Source organism: Mastigoproctus giganteus, chromosome 5 (genome assembly GCF_048544385.1).
Source record: "Mastigoproctus giganteus isolate SK-2022 chromosome 5, ASM4854438v1, whole genome shotgun sequence".
Lineage (NCBI taxonomy): Eukaryota > Metazoa > Arthropoda > Arachnida > Uropygi > Thelyphonidae > Mastigoproctus > Mastigoproctus giganteus.
The window spans coordinates 198,306,613-198,320,424 of record NC_143579.1 but is presented as its reverse complement, the minus strand read 5'-3'; the positions used below and the strand labels follow the sequence as shown (position 1 = coordinate 198,320,424).

The window sequence follows — 13,812 nt, the reverse complement described above, 5'->3', positions numbered from 1 at the left end:
TGTTTTTTTTTGGTAATTCGTTCAAAGACCTCAGAAGTTGAAATTTTCGCTATATAACTAAGCTATTTAACTTTCTAAAAGGTCATTTTTATAATGTAAATTATATTGGTGTTATATAAATTTATGTCAAATAAGCACAACACAAAAATCACTTTTAACTAATGGATGCATAAACAAAACACGCAGTCAACACGTTTACAAACACATTACTATTGGCTGAGAGGAAGGGTTACGTGGTCCAGACGGAGAATGCACTACCCTTTCATCATATGTTCCATTATAAGAATCAATTTTGAATGCCTTTTTTCTAAGCACATTTCTGGAGGTCACTACCATAAAACAATAAAAACAATTTACACTTCCCAGTTTATTGGGCTTTTCTGTTAGTGCAATCTATTGTAAACGAGTAGTAAACTGGATCTTATTCCATTTGCGATAATACCAATAACTGCAATTGTGTGGGTTTTTACATTATTATGGTGAAATGTGTTTCCCCTTCATTGAAATCTTCAATCACATAAAAAACATAAATAAATTTTCAGAATCTTCTCTTCATTCCTATTTACTTATTACAATGATGACGGGAAAGCGACCAATGGAAAGTACAAGTGGTGGCGGTGCTAGGAAATGAAAAAAATATTGACGTAGAAATGAAGATGAAAATGATTAAGAAGTAAGAAGTGAGAAAGTTTGTCATCTACTGCACAGGAATTAGGTCTCGCTGCTTCAAAAATTAATACTATTTTAAAAGGGCAGTGCGCGCATAAAAGAACATGTTAAAGGATCAACACAATTAAGATCGACAGTGATCAAAAACAGCGTTCAGGTGCTATATCAAAGATGGAAAAGCGATTAATAATATGGATGGAAAATCGGATTCAGAAGCGAGTACCCCTGAGTCTAATGGCCATTGAAGCAAAAGCAAGAAGTATTTATGAAGATATGATATTAAAGAAAAGTACAGCCAACCCCAAGCCAAGTTCGTTTCAAGCAATGGGTGGTTTAATAGGGTCAAGCATCGTGCTTGCTGGTTTCCACAATGTTAAAGTAAAATATCTTAGCAATAAATAAACTCATACACCAACCATAAGAATAAGTATTTTACTGTAACTGAAAATTTACAAATTAAAATAAAATTACTACACTATGTATTTACAAAAAATAATATTATAATAAATTAAATTATGTACATTGTGAAAACATTAAAACTGTAATAAAATCCTTGCAATAAAATATACTAAAATAAACCGGATTAAAAGCGATAAAAACCTGAAGCTTTCGGAAGCATCGGCTTCCTTCCTCGGCAGTAACAAAACTTCCTGCAACACTTCCTAATATAACAGACTCACGGTACTTATACACGTGGTTCAGTCGGCGCATGGTGTGAACTGGAAGCGGAAACAGCTCGGGGTGTGTCAAGCAAAACCGTTCATCCGTACTTAGGACAATGGTTTTAAACATAGGATGCATACCTCTGTCCCTGTTCATGATATTGTTGTCGGATGAACAGATTCATAAGCTCTCGAGTCATTTACGGTCCCAGAACCCATGCGCTCGATCCACAATAACCGCATCCTCTGGGGAGATTTGATGCTGCCTCTCCCAAAAATGCTCGGCCACAGCAGACTTGTTGTAATCAGCGGTTTTTATAGCATTTGCATGCTCCCCCAGATGATCCTTGAGCCATTGTTTTGTCTCACCCACATAACATTCCCCACAATCCGGGCATTTTATCCTGTATACCACTCCACTACTCAGGTCCTTTGCTATTGGGTCTTTTACTTGGGACACAACTGTGTGCAACCTCCGCCCGGGAGGTTGCACAGTTGTTTTTAATGTGCAAAATACCATAACATGGAAATTTTTGGGAACACAGGTACCACGTTATAGCAAAACTGATTGTATGCAAAAATCCACATGCATTTTAATATTCTGCTAATTTTTATATTACTGAAGAAACAAGATGCTAATGATGCTATTGCACTTAATATATACATAGTGAAGAAACAAGATTAAAGGAGAACTTGAATGATGAGGATTCAGGCAAGGTCATATGCATAGAGAGGTCACATATATATAAAAATGAAATAATGTAAATGTGAAAAGTTTCATGCTGACAGATTTCATTTTGAAATATATATATATATATACACACACAGTTGTGCCCCCGTATCTGCTGATTCAGTTACCCACGGAAAAAAATCAAAAGAACTTAACACATACTACTCGCGTGGCCAATACGATGCTTCCCTTTATTTTTTACGATGTCAATTTTACAAATAGCTTACCTTTATTTTTTTTTCAATGTCAATTTTAAATCGAATAGCTTCCCTTTATTTTTTACAATGTCGATTTTAAATCAAATAGCTTCCCTTTATTTTTTTACGATGTGCGTACATCAACAACATTATGTTTCTTTAGAGATCTATCAGATGCACCGTTTTCGAACTTTTGAATAATTTCAAGTTTTTGTTTAATTTGAAAGCACAACTCTTGTATTTGCCCATCATTTTCATGATTTCTAAACAAAAAAAAAAAAAAAAAATTCTGACATTCCTCACATAAATAACGAAACAAAATTTGTCCTTTTGCGGTGCGACGGAACACAAAAATCGACGCAACACACAAAATCAAACTAAACATTTGGTCTCTTTTTTTTTCCATTTTGAGCAGTAGGTGTGAAGCCAGCGGGGGTGCAAAATAATAAGTACACTAATCTCTCAGTGATGACTTATAATGCTGTTTATAATATCTGTTTATATCTATTCTAGTTATTACTTGAATTTTATGATTTCTGGTTGATTTTTTATTTATTTATTTTTTAATTTGGAGTCTTGAAGTGTCCTGGTTAATTCAATCCCAGTAAATTGAGTCTGCTGTACTTCATTATTATCGTATTTAATGTTGGTAATGTCTTACTGTGTGTTTAATTTATCAATTAAACTTTATTATACGTATGTATGTACAAGAAAATCATGTTATATAAGGGGTCAGTAGCTGTTCGCTTATATCCGGGGTTTTAGCCATCCACGGTAGGTCTCGGAACGTATCCCCCGCGGATACAAGGGCCTACTGTACAGGCAACTTCCGTATAATACAGTACTTCTACAACATGGTTTCACTCTAACACGGTTTTGGAATTGCAGTAATGGAAAAGTTAAAAATCAGTAATTTTCAACTTTTCTATTCCTTTTTGTGAATCCCTGCTGTTGACTCGCTAGTCATTATTATCCTCATGATATTGTTGTAAATCATATTTCTGAAGGTCACTACCATAAAACAAAAAAAAAAAAAAAAAAAAAAATTGCAGTTTCCGGTTTATTTGTCTTTTCTGTTAGTGTAATCAATTATAAACAGATAGTCAACTCGATCTTCTTACATTTGCTATACTACTGATAGCTGGAATTCTGTGGGTTTTCACCTTATTATGGTGAAATGTGTTTCCCCTTCCATGACATAATCAATCATATAAAAAATAAATTTTCAGAAACTCGTTACTCCATATATCACTTATGCATATCGTGTTCTTTGTTATTAATTGCTTATCATTTTTACTGTTTTAAATTTTACAACAACAAAAAAAAAGTCAGTGAACAGAAATATCAATTAGTTAGTATGTACATATTACAGTACATATTAATTAAGCTATGTACATAAACATAAATTTATTTTTAGTTTGCTAACCAGAAAATATTCTTCCGATTTTCACATATCATTTAACTTTGTTAATTGGTAAGGTAATAAAGTTAAATTTCTGCTTTACATCTTTAAAGTGGGGGTCCACTGTATATTGTTGGGAGATAAAATGTTCTGTACTATTGAACTTGTGCTTGTTTGAGACTAAAAAATTTTTGACTTCAACGCGTGCAGTTCGTGACTTTTAAAGACAGCAGAAGGTACACAAAATCTAGATGCTGCAGAAGAGATTGTGCTTAGCAGCAATGAAAAGGAAGAAAATTAAATGAACATACATTATCTCACATATAAGTATAACAGTTTGTAAGATAAGACGTTTGTTCAGTTATTACTATTTAAGTTACTACTATTATAAAAATAAAGTTAAAATATTAAGTTATTACTGCTATAAAAATTTAATTTTTGATAGTTATATATAAAAAAAAGTATTTTTGTTAGCTTCTGGAACGTAACCCCCCTTTTTGTACTGGTTCTTAGTCCCATATAACACGGTTTTGCATTACACGATAGTTCCTACGAGATTTTGTAGGAACCAAACTACTGTGTTATACAAGGGTTAACTGTATAGAATTTCTCAATGGTCTGCTATACTTATTATAGCAGACTTTACATTATAGGAAAGCTTTAATAATGAACTTTGTGTGGGTGTAATCAAATAAAATTTTTATTATTTTTATTTTCATACAAAATATTTAATTTCTCACTTAGCCTTTCCTACGCACAATCATGTCAGCTGTCAGTGTACTTTATGCTTCAAACAACATATTCCTGCAGAATCTGACAATCCACTTAAAAGTAGATGTTGAAGCATATTTACTGCCTTGTGAGTCTGGCTTCTGCTACTCTTTCTGTCCTTATAATACTATAGGGCAGCGATTCCCAACCTTTTTGACCCGCAGAGCCCATTTTAGAATCAATTTCTATGGAGGAGCCCCTGTGCCGGAGCCACTATGCCAGTGCTCCGCTCTGCCTCGTTGTCTGTCCGTCTCGTACTACAATAATTTTGAAGCTAATGGCAGCAAAATGACAGAACGTCGTCTGCTAGAGAATGCGCAAAATTAACTTGGCAAATTTTTATTCAGAATGTGATTTCTAGTTTTCTAATTTATGTTTCTAATTCTTTAATTTCATTCAATTTTTTTTAGCTATTTTATTTTCCTGGAGTGGCCGCAGAGCCCTTGGAAAGTGTACGGGGAGCCCTTAGGGCTCCGCAGAGCACAGGTTGGGAACCACTGCTATAGGGTGACTTATGTACATAATCTCAAAATACTTCAAGAGCAAAGTAAAACAAGTCTTCAAATGAAGTCCTATACGTATAATTCTGTGAACTTTTTTCCTCGTGTGAGATATTTTACAGCAACTTACACTCGTTCACTCTGTTGAGGGTGGTCCTGAACTTTTTTTTTGCATTCAAACACTTCACATTTGTTCAATGAGTTCCTACAGCCATATAGATATATATAAGGTAATGTTTTAATTATAGGAATCATTCACTTGATGAATGATTCCTCAGAATATCAACCAATCCAACATGTGCATGTTAAAAGATACTAATAACATGCATATGAGGGGAGGGGAATTTCCCAAAATTTTTTGGGGGGTTGAAAAGTACAAACATTGTTTTACTGGTTCTCAAGCACTGTATCATGTTAACTACATTTCAACACACGCAAGCTCCAAATCCATCTTTATATCACTAAACACGTGTCTCACTGACTTGACTTTCCCATTCAGCCTTTGAAGTTAAACCTAACTGTTATTTGGCTCTGAATTAAAGGTTAAGGGAAAATTCCTTGGAATAAAATATAAAACATTCCACACAAATAACAAATCATCTATGTAGGAGCTCTCAAGTGCCAGTTATGCATGTGTATGGATTTACAATTTCTTTTTAAAACAGAATAATCTCATTTCAATATAAAACTGCCATAAAAATTATAATTACCTTCAGAGTCAGTCAGCACTTCTAATCTTCCACTGAACATTGCTCTCAACATGCTATCATGTTTTGTTAGAGTACCGATAGTTGTGTAGTGCAAGGAACCACCAACATTCAGCTTCACATACTGACTAGGGGCACCTTTTATCACTGTACGGTGGTCACCTGACATAGTCAGTGCTTTCTCAAATGTAATTTTAGAGACTAGACAATGGCACAATATTTTCAGGAGCTGCAATTAAAATAGTGCAAATTGACTTTGAAAGCATTTTCAATAAGCCAACAGATAACATGCATGCTTATTAATTAATGAGCTTTGATTATTTTTTATGATTTAAAAATTTTTCTTTTATATCTACAAATCAATGGGAAAAGATTAAAAAGAAAATTCAGTTAAGAAAAAGATTAACACATTCGCTACCACCAGTTTTGTGAGACAACCTGTTTGATGTGCCGTAATTTTCCAAATGTTAAAAAAAAATTTAATTAATAAATAAATAAAATAATAATCAACATTCTGACATCCCTAGCATTCCGAAAATTCATATACAGTCAGTCCTCGTTCAACACGTCTTTACACTACACGAATTCAATCATACACGATTTTTAAATAGGGGAACAATATCGCATATAACATGAACGTAATTCACTTATGCACGATTTGCCTTTGTTTTACAAGAAATGTAGACTATAAAATATTTAAGGGCAAAGGCCTCATGTTACAAGGTAGAATGACTAACATGTAAGTTAGTGCAAAAGTATCATTTTAACATATAAAATGATGCAAATGGTAGTCGAACGCAGTGGACTCACCCCAACTGAACACAACACAGTAAGAATAAAAAGGAGATTCTGAAAATTTATTTGTTTTTATGATTTCGTGGAAGGGGAAACACATTTAACAAAATAACGTAAAAACGCACAGATTTCCAGCTATCGTTATTATCGCAAATGTCATTAGATCGACTTTTACTACACATTTATAACAGACTCCACTAGAGGGAACCACCAATAAACCGGAAACTGCAAATTTTTTTTGTTTTATAGTAGTGAACTCCAGAAATGTGCTTTAGTAAGATGTAAGCATGTAATATGTGAGAATAGTGTGTTTCCACCTTTACCGCATTGTTTATTCAGTTGCTATTTGTTCGGTGTGCATTTATGTATATCATGCTTGCCTGCTCATTTTGGTTCATTTTATAATTGTGCTATATTTTTAAAAACATGAGTAAAATACTTGAAAAAAAAGGTGAAAAGGAAGCGTTCTGGTGAAAATACTTCAGAGAGAGGGAAAAAAAAAGCAATATCGATAGAAGAAAAATGAAATTGTGAAACGCTTTGACCGGAATGAAAGAACATGCGATATTGTGCGTGCTACAAGCCTAAATGAGGGAATGCATTCCCTCATTTAGGCTTGAAGACTTTATCAGAATAAGAACAATTAGAAAGAATGCAGAAAAAATAAAAGCAACTTTCATAGCAGGAATAATACAAAGTGTAACAAAATCAGTTAGATCAAGACAAAGAATTGGAAGAGATGGAATGTCTTTTATCTGTTTGGATAGAAGATCAAACAGAGAAGAGAAGAGATCAAGAATAAGTTTGCTTATGGTAAAAGCAAAGGCATTGGCAATATTTGAAGACTTTATCAGAAATTTGAAGCTTTATCAGAAATAAAGCTGAAAACCCTCAAGAAGTGCCTCCCTTTACTGCCAGTAGTGGCTGGTTCAATAATTTCAGGAAACGTCACACTTTCCATAATATGAAATAATTAGGTGAAGCTGTGAGTGCAGATGAAGAGCAGCAAAGGCATTTCCACCGATACTGAAAAAACTAATCGAGGAAGAGGGCTATACACTGGACCAAATTTTCAACTTTGATGAAACCGGACTGTATTGGAAAAAAATGCCATCACGAACATATATCTAAAGAGAGGAAGCACAAGCTCCAGGCTTTGAGGCTGCTAAGGATAGGTTGACCATTATGTTAGGAGAAAATGCAAGTGGCGACTTGAAACTGAAGCCTGTTGTTGTTCATGCAGCCAATCCACGAGCGTTAAAAGGGATCGTAAGGACTATCCTGGGTGTTTACCTTAGGAACAGCAGAAGAGGGTGGATTACAGGGCAGATCTTCACTGACCTTCCCCTACGCGTGTTTGAGGATGTGTTTCGAAGCTACTGCAAAAAGAAAAATTTGGATTTTAAGATTTTAATTATTTTGGACAGTGCACCAAGTCACCCTCCAACCTTTGATGGACTGTCACCAAACATCAAAATCCTGTTTTTACCACCTAACACAACATGTCTTATCCAGCCACTTGACCAAGGAGTAATTGCTACTTTTAAGCACTATTACACAAGACGCACATTTAAGATGCTGATAGCAGAAACAAAGGGTGAAAATGCACCAACAATTAAAGACTTCTGGAAGCGATTCAACCTAAAGAATGCAATTTACATAATTGTGGAGGCTTGGAACGAAGTGACAAAAGAATGCTTACATGGTGTTTGGCCGCCTCTTTTACCATATTTTATTCGTGATTTTAAAGGCTTTGATCCTGTAAACGAGCTTCCTAAATTAAAAGCACATGGTGTTGCCCTTGCAAAGCAGGCTCGCTTTAAGGAATTGGAGGAAGATGATTTAGAAGAGTTGCTTCAGTCTCATGAAGAAGAACTTTCAACTTAAAAACTGCAACAATTTGTTGCTGGAGGGCAGGTGGAAGATGAGGAAGACGACGAAGCTGAATGCCTGAATGCCACCATAAAACCACTTTCTACTTCAGAGTTATCTTCAGTTTTAAATTCATTTGAGAAAAGTATGCAATGGCTAGAAGATAACTATTATAATGCAGAAAGAAGCAAAAGAGCACTTCATACAATTCGACCTGCTCTGGAGCCACATAAGCAGCTGCTTTGCGAAAGAAGAAGGATTGCGAAACAACAAAAACTAGATGTCTTTTTTTTTTTTTATGAAAACACCGAAGAGACAGAAAATGAGCCACAGTCCTGTAGTTCTGGGAGTGACCACATTTTGTCCAAAGTCCTCATCAGCATCTCCTCCACCTCCCAGTTCCAATAATGATGACAACCTGCCACCACTTTCCCCATAATTCTGCTGCTTCAACCCTTTCTCAAGCTGCTCTTTCCCCCTAAGCTGTCTTCATTTATTTTTAAGGTTAGAATCTAAATTTAAATGATTAAATTATTAATTTTACATTTTTCAACTGTATAAGTGTTTTATTATGATTGTTTATTATGTTTGGTAATGTTTTGGTTACAAATGTGTGTCCAATCTTGGGTGGTTGGCACCTAACCCTATTTTCCCCATAGGGCCTGTTGTTTATATTGCACGATTTTGCATTGCACGAGGGTTTCTAGGAACATAACTATCGTGTTATATGAGGACTGACTGTATAATGGTTGAAAATGAAAAGTTTGGATTTCACCACTGCTAAAAGCGAGCACTTACTTTTGTGTTAAGTTGTAAATCAGAACAAATCTAAAAATTTTACAAACAAATTTATTCATATTCATAAACACGAGCAAAGAACAAATAAAAACATGTGCTAAGTCTATAAACAAAAGCCAAGCATTACTGTGAAGCATTTAATCAGTTGCCAATACTGAATAGTTGTTATTTTCACATGCCTTTACAGCAGTCATTAGTTGACCGCTTAAGAATAACCATTCATATGCAATGCAGCACAATCACTCCTAGTGCCAAACACATTAAGAACAAGAGTAAGTCTCATTTGGAGCAGGAACTAAATTCAAAGAAGGGTCCACAATAAATTTTTTTTTGGGTGGGTGGGGGAGGTTGCTGTATTGACTACTTTGGTCACAGTGCATTGGCTGATATGACCTTTACTATGTTATATGCATGTGATGATGACTGAAAAACCCAAAATAACTTGGGGGGGGGGACTTACTCCCTCTGCTAGAAACTGGCAGGCTGCAATCTCAAGCAAGGAAGTCTTTTAAGAATTCCCCTGATCTCCAATGGGATTTGAAATCTCACCTGTCCAAAGAAGTGACAAGTAGTAAACTCACTATGCTGTTGGAGGCAACAATTTGGTGTGTAAAAATGCTGTAATAAATTATACAAAACTTTTAGCATACTGTGTGGAAAATAAAAGGTAAAGTGCAGCCATTATCAACCCATTGCAGGATGGAAGCCTTCTCAACAATTCATGCTAAGGGAAATGGAGCATAATCTGCCACGCTGGTCCAGTGCGGATTGGCAGATCGACTGTATTCAGCAGTCAGGGGCTTTAACCCCAGTCTACTCAAAGAGCATGTGCTACTGCACACCTGCTCCTGAAAAACTCGGCTGCAGAGGCCGTACGTGTGGAAAATAGTAAACTATAAATGTAAAATTTTATGATGCGCATTAAATTTCCTGGAAACTCAGTGCAAATATTTTAAAATATTTTCTTGAAGAGAATGTTGCAACTACTCATCATTTGTACATTGTTATATTAATATGATGCACCAGTTTTCTTCTGATAACATTTTCAATCCATTTAAATGGCCATATATATATAGAGGGTTTAGTGTCAAACAACGTTAACTACAAAATTGCATTTTCTTTTTGTGATAACTTTAGTTTCACTTTATACAAATAACAATGCATATCATGTCATAGAACTGTATCTCTCTAGTACTTTACTTCAAGTTAGCTTAGGCTGTAAATACATTTCCGGTAAACCAAGAAAATGTCAAATTACTTATTTTGGTTAATTACAAAAATATCAACTACAAAATGACTTTGTAGTTAATGTTGTTTGATATTAAACCCTCAACATACACTAATTATAAAATGAAAGCTCTGAATATATTTGCAAAAAATTATCAAACTGTCAAAATCCAGAAACAGAATTTTATAACTGATGCTTAAAGAGTAGTTTATAGACACCACAATACTTACTATACTCACTTTCCTTCTAGTTTCATAATCTAAAACATCAACTCTTCTGCAATGTTGAAATACTAAATGAAGTGAATCATTTGACATACCACTAATATTTAATATATTTTAAATTATAAAAATCAGCAAAAATGATTATTATTTATTTATTATTTTAAAGGAAATTTGTGTTTACTTTGGCTTGGAGCATGGTAAATACAAGTAATTATACCAGCATTCAAACTTTGTTAAATTTTTTGGAAGTTATATGAAAGTTGTCTTGACGTGGATTTCAATATTCGGCTGAAATATGACAAGAGAACTTCAGTCATTTTTGTTCATTTTCGTATTAATTATTAAAACTTTTTTAATTTATAAAAAACACCACACAGTTCATAAATATAAATTTCGTAAATAATCAATTTTAAAAATGACATGTTGTCTATAAAGCATAACACAGGAAACATTAAAAGAATTAAGAATACCCAAAACAATTTCATTATGTATAAGAATAAGCACTCAGCTTGCATCAGGAATGCAGAATGAGTGCTTCTTATATAAAACCAAATTTTCAAATAAGTCTCCTTTATTAATAAAATGTCTTAATGCTGTATGACAGCCAATAACTTTTCCAGCGAACTGAGAAAAGTTATTGGCCTGCCATTAGCATTAGCATTTAGCATTAGCATTAGTAGAGGCATTTGATGCAAGAAAGCAAGCTTATGCAGCATCAGCCAAAAAAAAAAAACCCACTTCCACTTCACCCCTCTGTTCGTTCAAAATACCTGTCCAGCTGAGCCTTAAACTTATTTAGGCTATCAACCTCCACCACAAGGGATGGAAGTCTGTTCCACCAACCAACCACCCGCTGGCTAAAGGCAAATTTCTGCACGTCTATCCTACATCTGTCTTTCCTCAATTTGAATTTATGCCCTCTCAGGTGATTTTTCTGAGCTAGAGGAAGAATCCCATCAGCATTGAGCATGCTTAAACCATTCAAGGCTTTATACACCTCTATCAGATCACCTCGCTGGTGCCTAGTCTCCAGACACTGTAATTTGCAAAACTTAAGCCTTTCTTCGTAAGAGCACCCCTTTGTTCCATTCACTAATCTTGTTGCCCTTCTCTGTACTCGTTCCAGCAGCTCTACATCCTTCTTGAAATGAGGCCTCCAGACCTGTATACAGTACTCTAGGTGTGGCCTGACCATCGCCTTATACAATGGAATAATCACCTCCTTATCCCTGCTGGAAAAATTCCTGTATATCATTGACAATACTCCATGAGCTACTCTTGCAGCCCTTCTGCACTGCTCAGAGAACTTCATATCTGCCTGCACAACCACCCCCAAGTCCCTTTCATTCTCTACCACTGTCAGTGTAGTACCACAGAGTTGATACGTTGCTCTGGGGTTGCTGTTTCCCACGTGTAGTACTTTACATTTATCAATGTTAAACTTCATTTGCCACCTCTCAGCCCATCTGCTCAACCTTTCCAGATCCTGTTGCAGCAGCATAGTGTCAGTAGTGTCCTTGACAACCCTGCCAACCTTTGTATCGTCTGCAAACTTGGACATTAAGCCCGATATACCATCATCAATATCATTTATAAATACAGAAAACAATAATGGACCCAACACTGAGCCCTGAGGGACTCCACTAATAACATCAGTCCACGATGAGCAGTGTCCATTGATTACCACTCTCTGTCTTCTCCCCCTCAACCACCCCTTTATCCATAGCAGCAATTTGCCTCCAATGTCACACTGCTCCAATTTGTGTAGCAGTCTTCCATGTGCAACAGTATCAAAAGCCTTTCTAAGATCCAAGTATATAATATCAAAGTTATTCCCTGCATCCAGTTCTTTTGTGACTGCATCATAGTATCCAATCAAGTTGGTCAGGCAAGACTTCCCCTTAACAAAACCATGCTGTGTCTGAGCTATAACTGAAGTCTTGTCTAAATGATCCTGCAGTGCTTCTTTAACCAGTGCCTCCATTAATTTTTCTGGAACAGAAGTTAAGCTCACAGGTCTATAATTACTTGTGTCAGCCTTTGATCCTCCTTTGTGAATTGGGGTCACATTTGCACATTTCCAGTCTATGGGTACCTCCCCTGAGTCCAAGGAAGCTCTCATAATTATGGCTAAGGGTTTGCTTACTTCCTTTGCTGCCTCCTTTAATATAACTGGATAGATCCCATCCACCCCGGGTGCCTTTCTTGTGTTTATCTTCAACAGTTTCTCCTCCACTTTACTCCCAGTTATTTCAAGATTCTGTAGCTTACTGCTAGAGTTGAATACACCTCTGGCATTCCCCTCGCTGAATAACTCCTCATGTGTGAATGTCGATGCAAAATATTCATTTAGTTTGTTAGATACCTGAGCAGGATCATCAACAGTTGACCCATCAATATCAAGTGGACCAATCTGATTCATCCCCTTCCTTCTAGAGTTTACATAAGTAAAGAACTCTTTGCTGTTTTTCTTTGCATCCCTTGCCAAGGATTTCTCGTAATCTGCCTTCGCCTGCCTAACCTCCTTTGTAACTTGGTTGCATATCAACTTGTATCTATCATAGGCTTCTGTGTCATGTGTTAATTTGTATGTATCCCATGCATTTTTCTTCTCTGCCATATGCCTCATTAGTTCATCCGACATCCATTTTGGCCTAAACCTTGAACAATATTTCTTAGTTGGTATGTAAAGCCTAGTAGCTTCCAAGATAAGTTCTTTGAATGCTTCCCATTTTGAATTTGCTGTTGGTAACATCATCAGTTGGTCCCACTGTATAGAATTTAAGCATTATATAGCCATATAGCATTAAGCCATATATTTCAACCAGTGAAAAACGCCATACATTTTTCACTGGTTACTCCTAAACATTACAAACAGCTAGTACCAATCAAGCTGTACATCATAAATACTTATGTTTAAATCAGACAAGTTTCCCCCACCTTCAATAATAGAAATACATGGATTTGCTTCAATTACAACAAATATGCTAATCTGATATGCACTTTGATCATCCAATGGTACTTGATTGTTTTATGAAACTTTATACTACTGAATGTTTTCTTTTGAATTCAAATTATGAACAAAAACTTTATCTAATCACCATGTAATATTATATTGAATATTCCTAACTAACCATACTATAATGATTTCATACATAACAGTTGCATTATGACCAGTTATGTTAGGTAAAGTCAGAAATCAGTAGTAGTAGTAGCAAATGATGCAAAGAAGCTTATCATCACTCAAAAAAAAAAAA

At 35.3% G+C, this 13,812-nt stretch overlaps 1 protein-coding gene across 1 annotated transcript in view; it reads right to left on the bottom strand.

The window, feature by feature from the left end:
• The window catches only part of LOC150085988 (BTB/POZ domain-containing adapter for CUL3-mediated RhoA degradation protein 3), a 106,545-nt gene that overhangs the window by 67,316 nt on the left and 25,417 nt on the right, over positions 1-13,812 (bottom strand). The window contains exon 2 of the mRNA XM_090373636.1: positions 5,642-5,867. Within this exon, the coding sequence (XP_090229762.1) occupies positions 5,642-5,807 (166 nt within the window). The 5' untranslated portion in view covers positions 5,808-5,867. The remainder of the gene's footprint in view (positions 1-5,641; positions 5,868-13,812) is intronic.